The sequence below is a fragment of the Triplophysa dalaica genome, chromosome 9 (genome assembly GCF_015846415.1).
Source record: "Triplophysa dalaica isolate WHDGS20190420 chromosome 9, ASM1584641v1, whole genome shotgun sequence".
In the NCBI taxonomy this organism is placed as follows: domain Eukaryota; kingdom Metazoa; phylum Chordata; class Actinopteri; order Cypriniformes; family Nemacheilidae; genus Triplophysa; species Triplophysa dalaica.
The window spans coordinates 4957067-4973401 of record NC_079550.1 but is presented as its reverse complement, the minus strand read 5'-3'; the positions used below and the strand labels follow the sequence as shown (position 1 = coordinate 4973401).

At 39.3% G+C, this 16335-nt stretch overlaps 1 protein-coding gene across 1 annotated transcript; it reads left to right on the top strand.

Moving 5' to 3' along the window:
* The first annotated feature begins 980 nt into the window (after positions 1-980).
* Positions 981-14743, top strand: LOC130428243 (calpain-1 catalytic subunit-like). The gene is made up of 20 exons (XM_056756099.1): positions 981-1448; positions 8893-8962; positions 9227-9345; positions 9425-9558; positions 9662-9833; positions 10274-10345; positions 10688-10779; positions 10906-10980; positions 11091-11230; positions 11320-11465; positions 11577-11782; positions 12324-12366; positions 12457-12531; positions 12607-12667; positions 12865-12929; positions 13178-13246; positions 13692-13770; positions 13903-14019; positions 14183-14241; positions 14439-14743. Exons 1-20 carry the CDS (start codon positions 1221-1223, stop codon positions 14463-14465), a joined length of 2049 nt encoding a protein of 682 aa, XP_056612077.1. The 5' UTR covers positions 981-1220; the 3' UTR covers positions 14466-14743.
* Positions 14744-16335: the final 1592 nt, after the last annotated feature.

Below are 16335 nucleotides of genomic sequence, written 5' to 3'. Positions count from 1 at the left end.
TGACATGCTTTTGTTGATATACTCCTCATTTGAAAGTCACTTTGCATAAAAAACCTTTGCTAATTGTATCTGCGTCAACTCTCATGTTGTCAGGTGTGGTTTTATTGGACTAAGTATGATCTGTGCTCATGAGTTGTATTTGTAAGTTAATGCACACACAATCAAAAGATAATAAAATAATTAAAAAAAAGATATGCTTTTCAATTCTATTGAAATGTACTGCACTTATTGCTCATTTGAGATTTATACAGAGAGATGGACATTTTTAATGAAGGGCTGAATCATATACAGAGTTTCTAATATAATGTTTGTTAAAACTGAAACAAACATGTCAGCGTACCGAGATTCTGTGTGTTTGCAGTACTCTCTCAAAATGGTTACTGAACGAAATTCTTTTTTGGCTTGTATAGTAACATAAAGAACCATATATTCACAGTTCTTTGTGGAAAAAGGGGTCTCCAGACTATAGAAACATAAAATAAGAAATAGCCTTACTCTGGCTTTGAATTTTCTCCACCTTTATATTTTGAGAGTGTACTTCCCCAAAACTTTTCTAGCAGATATGTTGAAAACTTCTCAAAAATGTAAAGGAAATGAAGCAAAAAAGATATTAAGCGTTGACATTACTTGTCTTAAGGGCACCAAAAATTCTTACAAAATATAGGCACGTGTGATTTTTCTCTTGATTTTGAGCTGTATCTCGACCGCTTTTGTCATTTGCTTTGCTGCTGATCGAGTTCTTTGATCATAATAAAAAACAATACAAATGTGACCTTTAGTAAGGACTCTATTGACAGCGGCGTGTTTGCAAAAAGGGCGTGTGTGCGTACGATTGCGTTAACAGACTAAAAAGAAAGTAAAACCTGAGATCATCTACGGTTCCCACGAAGATATAGGACGAACCTGATGAGCAATAAACTAAACAATGATTATTTGAAATTATACATGCAGAAAGATTTCTGTAAGGGTTTGTGGCTGTGGTTATTGGCAGGGAATAGAAAATATTCTTAGGTCAGTATAAAAACAATAGAAGTCTGTAATAAATTGAAAACGAATATACTAAATAAAATATTTATATATGGAAGAGTGTTTACGGTTAAGAGCAGGGGGCGGGGTTTAGCGCAGGTAAGAGACTCGAAACGAGGAAGACCAATAACTCATCCTCGAATCGCGCAGTTGAGCTTTGAAATTCAGTCTATTCTTCCATACAGTCGTGCGCAATGAAATCGTTTCAGAAAGACGAGTTTAAGTTTAAATTCGAAACTGAGTCGACAGTAAGGAGAAAATCGAGCTCGTCTGAATCTCATCTGAATTTTTGGGAGCGAATGAAGAGCCCGACACTCGAGTTTCCCCCCGGAATCCCACTGCAGGATGGACTCTACATGGACTCTAACTTTTATTTCCAGCACATGCTGATTTCCCCCGACGTGGTTTGGAAACGACCAAAGGTAAATTGACATCTCCTAAGAAACGGCACAGACGTTTCTCCTCTAGTCTCGTTTGTTTCTATTTTTATTTCTATATTTTCAATATATCCACAGTTAATATGAAGAGATGCCAACACATTTAAGTATAAATTTAAGGTCGAATTTAAATAATTGACCTCAAACATTGCCTAAAAACAGGTTAGTTATCCAGAAAAGTTAATCAGTTAATTTGCAGATGTAGATTACTTTTAGGATCACACTATAAGGCCACAACTACAGTGATTCTTACTTCAAACAGTACAGTGATTTATAACATAAAAATAGTTTAACTTTCATGATTTTTATGAAATGTTTATATAAGATGCTGTAGGGTTAGTTATTGAGTAGATGCACACACCACAATAGATGCCCGAGCACAAACTGCCCAGAGAAAAATAATAATAATCAGAATGTTGGAAATTCTGTTCTCTCAGGATGTTTTAAAAGAGCTTCTTCACACGCATTGACTTAGAAAAAAATTGCATTTATTTCTTAAAGGTCCAGTCAGTGAAATCTAGCGGCAATGTTGCGAATTGCAACCAACCCTCACTCCACACCTCCCCCTTCCGTTCAAAACACTATGAAGGCTGACAGAACATGTCGAATTATATGCAAGGGGACCCGCCGTTTATGTAGATAGAACCCTGATAGCTCCACACATACATACGTCTATTTGACATCTGCATTTACATTTTACAGACATCTACAATACATAGTTTGCTCATCTGCAATACATCTCGGAGATGTCTGCTGTCAGATGTCATATAGACATCTAGAAGACGTCTGTAAGATGTTTATGATTTAGAATGGATGTAAAGCAGCTCTTTCTAAGATGTTTAGCAGATGTTTTTACACAGCAGTTCTCCAGATCTTTAACAGACGTATGACAAACGTTCAGACGTCTCCGAGACATAATGCAGATGAGCAAACTATGTATTGGAGGTATCTTGCAGATGTAAATGCAGACGTCAAATAGACGTAAGCCAGATGGATTGTGCTATCTGGGAAATAGCTCATTCTAAGGTAATAAAAACATAACACTATATTGTGTAAGCTCTTTAGACACCTTTGAAGACATAGAATTTCTGTCAATAGATCCTCCAAAAATTACACACTGGACCTGCAATTCATCAAAAACCAAACACACTTTTGACTACATGCTTGAGTGTATATGAATCTTTGGATATTCAAGGAGTACATAAGTAGTGTCACGGACACTCAAGGAGAACCAAATTGCAGGCAATGACACAGGAATCAAAGGGGTTAACAAAGGGATTTATTAGACAATAAGAAACAAAAACCCATGATGGGGTATAATTGGAGAGACAGGATAATAAACGGATGTAGACTAACTCACACTAAACTAAACAACACATGTCATAAACTAAACTAAACACGTACTATACTTGACGAATCAAAAGAGGAACACGATCACAAATAAACGGGTAAGTACAAGATACAAGACTTTGGTTACGCCCAGATTTAGAAGCACTCAGCAACGGATACTTGGGATGAGTATCTCCCATGAGCCCACGGGACAGAATACCATGCACTGCCCGCAAAACAGTTTCAGCTGACTTTTCATGTACAATTAAACATGGGGATTTTGTAAAGCTATTGTAACATTAACATTGACCTTGCTTTGTTCTTAAATTGACCGTGTTTTATATTGTGCATAGTTTTAATTCATAGAATTTAAATACGAAGCCTGAGTCTATTTTCTACAGTTGATTTTACGTTTGTGTTTTATATGTATATTACTCACAGATATAACAAAATACATGATAATTATTCACAAGATCATTATAATCAGGTGATATTAATTAACTTTCTCCCTTTACAACTTGGCAGACAGTTTACTTTCAAACACGGCAACATTACTCACTGCATGAAGTGTAATTTTCATGATCTCATGTTATGTACTCTTTAAGGAGTTATTGGTGTTTCCGTGTGGAGATGCGTGCTAGGTTAGAGGTGAGGTCGTTGCCAGACCACCGAAAAGATACGAGATCCGGAGCGCCAACGGGAACTGCGGGGCCAAAATAAACTAAAAAACAGGGTAGGCACAGGAAATCAAAGCTATAACCAGAGTAGGACAAAAGGCTGAGGCTGAAAGATAATGTGGCTATAACAACGACTAAGACAAGGCTTTAACAGAGCTAGACAAGATTGTCAGAGGCAGTCAGCATATGCTGTTAAAAAGCAACGGTCTGACACAAGACGAGGGAACATGAGGGACTAAACAGGGAAACCTAACGGGTAGCAGGTGAGATAGAGAGAAGTAATTTTATAGGATCAGGGCTCTAGAGTGCGACCAATTTAGTCGCACATGCGACCTTATTTTTCAATGGTGCAACTAAAAATTATCAGAGGTCGCACCGGTGCGACCAGCCGTTCGAAGGGAAAAAAGTCTCCGCAATTCTGAAAGTCTTCATGTGATTCATCAACAGACACACATCAGGCACATATCGTGGTCTAAACCAATCAGAGATAGTGAATGGCAGACACCCCCTCTGATTGGCCGTGGTCCAGATATTCCTGCACGTGTGTGTACCAGAGGTCGCGTTAACTGAAAATTCTCGAAAAATCGGAAGGCCGTCCATCATTTTGCCGGATCACAATGAGGGCAATTTGTAAATCCCCGTTTCCCTTCAGCGTGATTTGCTAGCGAAGCGTGTTTTCACCCTCATTGTTACGGACTAGACATATGATGCGTTCCGGGAAAACCTGTCGGATATCACGCTGGGACGCGGGAAAGACAGTTCACCTATCCAAGTAAACCACATAACATGAAGAATGGATGAGTATCAATGCACATTTCCCGCCAGTCCTGTGAAGACTATGTCACGCAAAGTTATTTTACACCATGTTTTCGTGAGTTAACAGAGATCCCAGTCTGCAGCACCGAGAGTAAGAAGCCGGACCGCAATTGCAAAACATACAAGAGATGATCAAAAGTCCAGAAACTGCACATGATAAACAACTTAAAACTTGCTTCACTGCTTATTATTTGTTAACCGTAATGTTTGTTAGTTTCCTTGTGTAGTGATAATTGCAGAGCTCTCATTCTTTAAGTGTGCTGCACCATTTTCCTTACTTTCGTTTTATTCAAACGGTTTTGTACAGTATTTTTATAGACTTCAACACTAGGATTATTTTTATAAATTGTTAATAGAGTAAGACTCTCACCACTGTAAAGTGACTTTTATTTGTGATACTGGACTGTTGTGCTTTCAATTTCATCACTGAAATTTAAACACGATTTACTACAAATTCCGTTCCTGAAAATCACAGCGCTTCAGTCGACCTCAGCCATAACTTTTGTTACATACACAAGATATGAGCAAAATAAAAAGTGATTTGGAAAGGGCTTGAATATGCTATCAAAAACTGTAATGGCTTTATTGGGCATTCAGTTGTATCACAATACAACAAGTTCCGAGACGCCAGTACAGCGTGATGATGTCACGAAGATACAAATTACCACCTAATGCCACCTTGAACCATAATGACGGGAAATAACAGATTATGACAGATTTTTTACAAGCATGTCACTGTCAGTCAAAATGACGGACAAAAAAAAAACTGTAGCGCAACCTCATGTGTACGTTTGAAAATGCGTGTGCTGCAGACAGAGAGGTGAGCAGCCTAATGCTGTTAGTTAAACAGAGTGGATGTAGCAGCGGATGATGAGAGAAGATGAAAAGAACAATTCACAACTTTTTCGTGAATAATGTTAAAGTTAAAGGTTAAGGCCTCATTAAAGTTAAGGCCTGATCCGTCCGAAAATCAGAAGCAATGCTCTGACACGGAGCCTTCAAGCCCTGGTCCATTTATCTTGAGATCCTTTAAGTTTAAATTTCACTTCACTGAAGCACTTTAAGCACCAACACTTTTTCAGTAAGTTACCTTTCATGTAGATGTGTGCTTCAAATGAAGAACTTAATGTTAAACAGTTTGTAAGATAAAGATTTACAAGTAATTTTTGCCTATGGTCATTAAAAGAAGTGAACTGGTTAAAGCAGGAAAATGTTAAATGCGTTAAATGCGATGCGGTCTAAAACTTAGAGAAAAAGTTAGGCGCACCAGTGCAACCAGTGGAAAAAGTTATTCAAGAGCCCTGCTGTGTGTCCGTCCGTGTGTCTATGTCGATGTGTCTAAATATGTGTGCATTTTTTGTGTATGGAGCTGGAGCTGGACTTCAAAGGATGAAAAACGATCTGTATCCACGATATGACAGCAATAACAGTTTTTAAAATTCGAAGCCAGGCCTCCACCTCAGCCGAAAGGACGAGGGGTATTTAAAAATTGTAGTTACTGGGCAAGAGATCTGAAAAAGGACTCACATCGTCCGGAGGAAGCCAAGTCTCCGTAGCAAATAAGAAGTCGAAATTCCCGGAAATTATAAAGTAATTCAAAATAAACGTCTTGTTCCCCAGCGATCTTGAATTCTCCAAGAGTTACTGACTGACTGTGGAACCTGATGGAACCTGAGGTAATCCTCAGGACACTGGTCAGAGGTGCCGCTGAACTACTCCACCCCACCGTAGATCTAGAAGGCGACACCGCCGAGGCTGATAAGCCGGCTTCCCTGCCAGACAAACAATCTATTGGTATGGCATCACCGATGACGGCGTATACGTCGTTCCTATCCCTTTCCCCGTGGATGCAGCATGAAAGACCATCCCGACCAAACGCTAAATTTAATCTAGCAGCTCTACCACCCCGTTTTCCTCTCCTTCTCCGCTGTTTCCTTAGAGTGAATGCACGCAGCACACAGCATAACCATGCAGGGAGAGATGTTAAGAAGGGAGGTGGCGGCAAGCTGGCAACAGCAACCGAAACGCCAGTGGTAAAGCCACCATCCATTGAGATCCCTATGTTAAGGAACGTCCGGCATTCAAACAAAAATGTAGTCGCAACATGTTGAGCAACTCTATGTAAAATGAATGGGAAAAGTAAACCCAGCGAAGACAAACAAAATACTAAATGAAGGAACAGAAGGCAAGCCATGCACAGTCTTGCTTCTGAATTAAATAGTGATGATTTTAAAATACATCCTATCAATACATCCTCAGGGCTCTAGACTAACTTTTTGCACTGGTTGCACTGGTGCGCCTAACTTTTTTTCTTGGTTGCACCAGCACAAAAGTTAGGTGCACCCAAATTTTAGACCATCATTATTGATCAATCATCACTTCATTATCTCATTAACTTGTTCATGGGTTCAATAGGGAGACATCTAAAATATTCTGTCAGATGGGGCCTGAGGACTGGAGTTGAGAACCACTGGATTAGACCACGATATGTGCCTGATGTGTGTCTGTTGATGAATCACATGAAGACTTTCAGAATTGCGGAGACTTTTTTCCCTTCGAACGGCTGGTCGCACCGGTGCGACCTCTGATAATTTTAAGTCGCACCATTGTAAAATAAGGTCGCATGTGCGACTAAATTGGTCACACTCTGGAGCCCTGCACAGACAAGCATGCGCACTCGCGCATGCAGATAAAGGAGAGAGAAACACAAGTCAAATATTATACAGACCATACATTTATATATGCAATATTAATTATGTAAAACTTCTGAATTCTAAAGCAGCCCCCCAAGCCAGGCAAATAGTGGAAAACAGTATGCAAACGGTGGCGAGGAACCCAAAACTCCAATAGGGAAAAAAACCCAACCAGGAGATTCCAGTTCCCCTCTGGCAAAAGCTGCTGCCTCTGCACAAACTTGACAGTGCTTGCACGACAAGGCTAAATAAAAAATATTTTACTAATAATGTAAATTATAGATTAAAGATTATCATTAATAATCTAATAGCATTTGAAATTTTGTAGTGAAGTCGTGTCAGGTCGGCACATCCTTTATCCAGCTCTATCTTCTCTAATCATAGTACCGAATCTGCACTACTTAGAGTTGTTAATGACATCTTACTTTCTGTTGACTCAGCCGACTCTGTTATTTTAATGCTCCTGGACCTGAGTGCAGCATTTGACACAGTTGGTCATGCCATTTTACTGTCTCTTCTTGAGCACTATATGGGCATTGGTGGTAATTCCCTAGAGTGGTTCAAATCTTTTTTGACGGACAGGACATTTTCAGTTGGCATAGGTAGTACTGTTTCCTCTACAGCCTCCCTTTCTTGTGGGGTGCCTAGAGGTTCCGTCTGGTCTCCCACTTTATATTCGCTTTATATGTTACCCCTGGGTTCGATTTTTAGAAGGCATGGCGTGTCCTTCCATTTATATGCGGATGACACCCAAAGTTTATCTACCGTTTAAGCACACGGATAAGAAAGGCTTGGACTCTTTGCATGCCTGTCTAAATTATTTAAAATCTTGGATGGCCTCAAATTTCCTTTTATCTCGGCTGGACTACTTTAACTTTTTATCTGTCAGTCTACTTTATATAGGCTTCAAATGGTGCAAAATGCAGCAGCCAGATTTTTAACAGGAGGCCGAACATTTCATCATATTACCCCTATTTTAAAGGCTTTGTCTCGTCATTTAAATAAAAAACTTTCCCCGCCAAAGACGAGTTGTTACGGCAATCGGTGTTTGTACTGTTATACAGCAGGTGTTACACACCTTTGGAAAAAGTACAGAGGCTCTGAACCTTAAACGTATATGTTTGATCTGTTTTTAATGATTGTTCTTAGTGTAATCTGGGTGGGGTCTTTGACCAATTTTATTTAATTATCTCAGCTGTTTAATCAAAGTGATGCATTTTTGAAGAAACCTACCCACATCTAAGGGGTGATAAAAAAAGAACAATTGAAGATAGAAGAATACAGTTTCTTTTGTTTGAAAGCTGAGACTCTGTTCTTTCATTTGATATATTGTTTGTCCATAAATTAATTACAGAATATTTAGTGAAAATGTAAAAAAACGCTGGCGCTGGATGGCAAGTTTTTTTTAAAAAGGCTGGCGGGGAAAGAGTTAATGGTCTTGCTCCCTCTTACCTGCCTGTACTAATGCACTGGAACACCTCGGGCAGGTATCTGAGGTCTTCTGACAACTACTCACTGGCTCAGCCAAGGACCCCCCTGAAAGCTAGAGGTGCCTAGACTGTGGAATGCGCTGCTGCCCTACTTGAGATCCTTGTCCTCTGTCCGGCTATTTAAATCTAAACTGAAGGTGTATCTGTTGTCTCGACCCTATACTACTTAGTTATTTGTGTTCTTTTCTTCGTGTTTTGTTTTAGATTGTGTAAAGCACTGTGGTCAACTTTTGTTGTGTTTATGTGTGCTATATAAATAATAAACTTAACTAAACTAATAACACTTTTGGTACCTATTTGTGATATCACCCCAAAATTGACCCACTGCCAGAGCTTTCTGCCAAACATGTGTTTCCCACGGAAGAAAAAGTGTTGTGCTTTTACTGCATTTAAGTATGGTCTTCTTCTACTCTCTCACCTGCAGGAGATCTGCGAGTTTCCTCAGTTCATCGTGGATGGAGCCACACGATTAGACATCCTCCAAGGATATCTGAGTGAGATTTGCTATAATCATGAATCATTAAACCAGTAACAATCTCCAGGTGCTTCAGGTCTAAGTGAAGTGGTTCATAAAAGCAGCTGAGATATCAGACAGATGTGATTTTATGTACAGAAGTGCTTCTCCTGTTGTACTGTGAAAAATGTTTATTTTTGTTAACTCTAAGGTACTACTCATGGGTCCTGAAGCACACCAGGTTTGGAGCAGATGGAAATTCATTAAGCAGAGAATGTTATTGTGTTGTATTGTTGTGTCACAGATGACTGCTGGTTCTTGTCGGCGGTGGCGTCCCTCTCACTATATCCGTCTCTAATGGAACGTGTTGTCCCACCGGGTCAAAGCTTTCAGCAGGGATACAACGGCTGCTTCTTCTTTCAGGTTTGTGTCACATGATAGCAAACAGTGTGAAGATGTTCTTGAAGTTCACATGTTGTAACCGGTGCGTTTGTGTCTGTAGTTTTGGCAGTATGGCGAGTGGTGTAAGGTTCAAGTGGACGACCGATTGCCCATGCGTGACGGTCAGCTGATGTTTCTGAAGTCTTCAAACAAAAACGAGTTCTGGAGCTCATTGCTGGAAAAAGCTTATGCCAAGTCAGTGATAATATGAGAGACATGAATGCACATCAACAGCCTTTATTTTTTGTGTGTTGACTGCATCATCTTGACCTCATCTCTCTCTGTCTGTCTGTCTCAGGCTGAAGGGTGGATACACCGCTCTGAACATGGGTTTTCCTCATGAGGCGATGGCGGACATGACCGGTGGGATTACAGAAGTCTTTATAGTGGGGTCTCTGCCACGGGATCTGGGCTCTTTCTTACGTCGCCTGCTGCAGAAAGGAGCTCTCATCAACTGTGCCAACTCTCAGGTGTACTGTCTCTTTACGACGCTTATTTAAAGGGACAGTTACCCAAAATGAAAACATCTGTTGTTTCAAACCTATGTGACTTCACTCACTTTTGAGCTAAAAATTAACCCAAAAAGCATTGAAACGCTGCTTAATATGTGAATCAAACTTTTTTCAGAAGAACACTATAGACATCTATCACCTTTCTCTGTCATACGTGTTTTCACAAAGTGAAGTAAATAAATGATCATTCATAAATACTATTTAGTTTTGAGCCCATATGTTGGAATTGAATGCAATATTTGGTTCTGATATTTATCCTGCTGACCTTTTAAGTAAAGGCTGCAGATATATCAGGTGCATGTCTTCATGTTTGTCCTTGTTGTGTTCTTACTAAAAGGATTTTAACTGCATTTTAAGAAAGACAGATTTTCCACCTATTATTTTTGTGTCTTGTGTAGGGTGCTCTAGAGAAAAGCAATGACTTTGGGATTCTGTTCAGACATGCCTATTCTGTCACTGGTCTGGAGACGGTGAGACAAATATTTTACCTATTTTGCTTCACCCTCCTCAGCCATATAATAAAGAAAGAGGGTGTGTGTGACTTCAAATGCATACTACTGTTTCTAAGTACTATGCTCTATGTATGCTATTATACACTGCACATATTTTTTTTTTTCTATGATGCTGATGCTAAAATTTGCTCTATACAACAGAGCACACTGCTGTATCCCACAATGCAATGTGCTTGATTCATGAGCTTCCGTTTCCCGTTGTGTCAGATTCATTTTGAATCATTATTTGACTGTAAAAGAGCTATATTTATATCTGATTCAGACACTGAGGAATGTTTGATGTTTGATTGTATTTTTCAGATACAAACTAAAACTGTTCCTGTTGAGCTGGTGCGGGTTTTCAACCCGTGGGGTAAAACTGAGTGGGAGGGACCCTGGAGTGACAAATCTGGGTATTTAATACACACTGTATGTGTTAATGCATATGTGTGTCCTTGTTGATTTGTTTGTGAATGTGTAATCCTGCTTTAGTTGTATCTTTGTATGTGTTTGTATTGAGGTTGTGTATTTGTGTGTAGGATTGAGTGGTTTACGGTGAGCAAAGAAGAGCAGAACCGAGTGCAGAGAATCAATCTGGATGATGGGGAGTTTTGGTGAGCTGGGTTCATCGCTGATAGGCTGATTAATACACGGGGCGTTTACATGTGGTTTTCACAACCTTGTCTTCTCTATCTCTACCTGTCTGGCTCTCTATTTTCATCAGGATGGCTCTGTCAGATTTTCGGCACAACTTTGACATCATGGAGGTGTGTCACCTGAGCGATGACACGTTGAGTGCAGGCAGTGCCATCAACCGGCCTTGGCACTGCACATCGTATCATGGAAAATGGATCCCTTTTCAAGGTACATAACCACGAATATGTACACATACCCAAACTTACAGATACACCTAATTAATTTGTGTGTGTGTGTCTGTGTGTGTGTGTGTGCAGATCCGCCGCATTACAAGCTCACGTTGCTAAATGAGGACGATGACCCCAGTGACCCCGAGCTAACATGCTCTTTCCTGTTGGCGCTAATGCAAAAACAGACTCGTAAGAGTGGACAGGTGCTGCCTGTTGCTTTGCTGATATACAAGGTACATGTGTGTATTTGTTTATATTTTTGTGTATATTATTATTATTATCTCAGATGGCGCACACACGTGATGCTCTTAAAAATGGATATTGTTTGTGTGTGTTGTTATCAGGTGGGATCTGAGGGTGAGCTTGTGTCCTCACGGGATCTGTCTCACATGATACCTGTGATCAAACACAGTGATGAGCAGCGCCGGGAGGTTGTGTTGCGCGGTTGCCTGCCACCCGGTCATTACATTGTCATTCCTGCCACGTCAGAGGCCAATAGGATGGGAGAATTTCTCCTGAGAGTTCTGACGGAGAAAGGAAACCACACCGTGTAGGAGACGCTCACGCTCACATCTCTGTAGACTGAGTGAGATCAAATGAAAAGCATTCAGAAGTTGTTATTTCTCCTATACATCAACCAAAATCTGAAAGTTTTGCTGAAGTCTCACCTGTGTCTTGGATACTTCTCCTGAGAAAAAAATGTCTCTGTCATTAAAGTTTCAGAAGAGATGTCAACATTGTCTCCAACTGAGATCAGATTTGTCAAGTCTGCAAAGACTCAAACATTTTGCATCAAATTAACTCAAATCCGGATTATTTGTGTTTACACAACTACACTCTCATTTGATTCTCTTTTTATTTATCATGAGATGTTGATACTTAAATGAAACACAACTGAGAACTCCATCCAATCTCCTGAGCTATGAAAGAGCAGCATCTCAGCAATAACATACTCCTGCTTAAATGAGAAAGCTTTGATCTCACATTTTTCTGATGGTTTAGTTTTTCAGCATCATAAACTGGATCCGGATTTGACCTGTAAAGTGAAAGTTTTACCTACATTAAATGTTGTTGAATGTGTGTGTTTGCAGGCCTATTAAGAAGCCTTTAACAGACGTGATCTCACCCTCGGAGGTAAAATAATGAATTCATATGGCATCACTGTTTTGATTAAATTTTTATCAACATTTTCGCATTTCTCATTCTTTAATTATATGTATATAGCCATTGTCTCCACGTCTGTCAGGACTCCCATCGATTACTGAAGCTAAAAATCTCTTCATGAAACACTGTACCAAGGTAAAACATTTCATTTGCACATGTAATGCCTAATTTGCAAGATAAAAGTTATGGTTTGTACATGTGTGTCTGTAGGGATCTTTCTGTAGGCCGCTGGATCTGTATAACCTGCTGACAGAGGCCATTGCGAAGGGAGGTGAGAAGTGTGTTTTTCATCTCTGAACTGTTGTTCAGTAGATTTGCATATTATGCATGAAGCGAGAGAATTCAGGGTTACAGTTCCGCTTACAGTTTTCATATTAGTACAGTGAGAAGTGAACTTCTCAGGACGTGAAGCGTTAACCAATGAGGAAGTTTCTTGACAGTTTCTTTTCTCTTTTTCTTTTGGGTCAGTCTTCGCAGGCAGTGAGAAGAAATTGAGTTTGGAGATCTGCAAGAGCTTTGTGGTGCTCATGGACGTATCCTGCATGCTATGTCCTAACAAGTGTACTTGTCACTATGACATCACAGTGTTGATTTTCACAGAAAATAATTAGGTTTGATCCCTTGTTAGAGATGTGCACAGCAGAAATAAAATTTGAAGAGATAGCTTGGAATATTGCCAGTGTCTTATCTCAGTTGCGTGAGGTGTGTGAGTGTGCTGGTTTATGGCGCGTTTGAACAGATTGTTTGGGGATCGGTATGTCACCTTAACTGCACCAATCAGAGCAAAGGAACGGGTCATCTCGACTGGACGGAATTCTTGGCATTGTGGGAAAAACTCACCAAGTGGACGGTGAGGATGTTTCTTTGTTTGGAAAATTAAAGTATATTTTAACATGTTGAGGGATAGAGAGTGGGTTTAAAAAAAAAGGATTTCAAAACACTGTGGTGTTGTGTGAGGAGGAGTAAACCCAAATTCATTGCTTCACCTTTAACCTCTGATCTGTTCACTGCTCTGCTGTGAGTTTGTCCCAAACACTGACCTGATGGAAGAAAAATGCAATGCATATTACTTTATATGCACACTTTTTTTCCAAAGCTCTTACAAGGTTTATATCAAACAGTCAACAATGCAAATCATTGTTTGATTCAAATTTATTTCCATATTGTCTTTTACAATATTGCATTACATCAAAGCCGTTTAACAGTAAATACAGGGAAGTGAGGAACAGACGAAAATGAATAAGAACAAGAAAAGATTGTGCCACTATCTGCTTTTCTGTCTGTTTGTTTTCTAGGGGATTTTCATGACAGTTGACAAAAACAAGAATCACACGCTGGAGTACCAAGAAATCCCACAGGCTCTGACAGCAGCAGGTGAAACTTACATATTTATATAAATGTACACACACACCTCTAATTTAACCTTTTTTGTGTTAACACACCTAGCTGTCAGATGTCGGTTCATTCATGTGTTGTGTTTCTCTGTGGTCATCTGCTCTGGTCTAGGCATAAAGGTGGATGATTTCATTCTGCAGCTGATCAGCCTGCGTTACACAGAGCCAGATATGACCGTCAGTTTCCCAGGATTCCTCTTCCTGCTCCTCAAACTGGACTGCATGATCAGTAAGAGAACAAACACAAATCAAAGAGAAATGAACACTTAATGCACAACTGTAAAAAATGTGCCAAAATGAAAAAATGTGGCTTTCATTTGATAAAAGATCAACAAATGATGCAATGAAATGTATTTGGCAGCAGTATGCATATTTGTGTTTGTCTTTTTCAGCCAAGTTTCGGTCCTTTGATATTGTGGGAGTGGGAATGATTACAATCAACTGTCCACAGGTAAAAAAAAAACCTTCAACACAAACACATTGTATTTTTCCTTCCTGTAAAGTTCTTTGATGTGTGTAATCCAGCACTTATAATTCTTCGTAACTGATTGTGTTACATGACAACATTGAGTTATGAAGCTGAACAGATGTATCGTATGTAACATCTACATTTAAAATATTCATGATATCCTTCCTTTTTATTTGTAGTTCTTGACAATGACCATGTACAACTGAAGTCATACCAGCTACATTCCGACCAGCTGTTGGAAACTACTGTACACAACATCTTCATCTGGTCATGTTCCCGCCGAAGTTTCGGACTATTAACCTTAGTTTACATGTCAGGGTCTACAGTAAATCACATAGCAGATGAAAGTGCATAATAAATGTGCTTCACTGTATCATTTTACTATGAAAATGAGGGTCCTTAACATTCATTTCTGCACGTTGACACGAGTTTCTATTTTTGTTTACATTTTTTAATTTCTGCATGTTTATCTTTTTTTTTTCCTCAGATTAAATAAAATCACAATTGTGTACGTAAAATAATGAATTTGATGATGTGTTTCCCTCCTTGTCTGTGCCGGTGACCTGACCTGTTCATATGAGCCCTCCTTCACAGCATATGACAGAAAATTATGTAGTGAATTCAATGAGGAACAGAATTATTTAAACACTATTCGTCATCAAATATGTAAGAATTATCATGAGCTTTGATCACAATTATAAGTAATATATTCTCCACCACCCTTTGTAAGGGAAACAAATATCAACCCAAATTGGGATGAATTTAATTAATAATGATCAATTATAATTACCTGGATCAAATTCATGATTTGGGGAAATCACTTAGCATTACGAGCAGGTAGCAAGAATCGGCATGTTTAGGGACTCCGTTTTATGAGCATGAACTACAAACAACATCACATGTGAAATAAAACAGGAGTTTATTACCTAGACTAGACACATACTAATCTAACATACAAACACATACAGTTAAGCATTGGAATAAGGTTGAAGTTGAAGCAGAGAGAAGAACAGAGCATAGATTAATGGCAGTATATGATATTCAGAAGATCAATAGCCTGAACTATACATCAGTTTCTTCTTGTAAAGCACCTTTGTTAAAGGATTAATGTTGCCCTGTGCATCCATTAATAAGACAAAGTTTGATACTTGCACGTCTTGCCCATCACAAGAAAGAAAGTGTCCTGATGCAGTTTGTTAATGCTCCAGGTGATCTTGGGTGAAAGTGATCATAGAGAACCAGTTTTATGCAGAGGATCTGTATCTGCAAAGAGGAGGCCGCAGCCTGGCACAAATTTAAGAGTTAAAGGTGAAGTCTTCTTCTAGTCCATCCTTTGGAGATGCAGAACGCAAGGAGATGCAGAACAAACCCCCACAAACTGCACACCTGAAGAACAACTCCTAAAAACCTCCACCAACACACACACTCACTCTAAAACAACTCAAAGAGACTCTTCTCGTGGTCTCTTTTAAACTGTAAGGATGTCACATCCTACAGAGGTGACTGATCCAATCAGGAGATGGGAATTTTGGAGGGAAAGTTAGTTGTCTTTGTCTCTTAGATGGTGTTTTGCATGTGAAAGCTGATTGGATGTTCACTAAGAAGACTTCTAAGAGTTTGATAAAACTAATATGAAAAGAGTTGGCAAAACACAACAAACATCAACATTAAGGATATCACAAATGTAGCTCATAGACACCAAACATGAGTTACTGAAATGAGTTACTACAAATCTAATAATTCCAGTAGTTTAACACACATTCATGGATACTTTGGATTAATGTTTAAAACAGACATAACAACAAGAACATTAATACATGGAAATGTTACAAATAAATATATGTACTTTTCCATATAAATGCATTTAGGATTGTATGTCTGTCCCCAAAGTGAGTAAAAAGAGTTCAGCTCCCTACATTCCATTCAGTCGTAAAATACTTCTATCTTGATGGATTGGTGTGAGTTGCTATGGTCACCAGAGATCTTGTACTGCCCTTGGTGTAAATTGCAGATTGGGGGTAGTTCCCCAAGCAACTAGCTCGCCGGTGGGGTGAGGGGCGTAACTGCAATATTTAA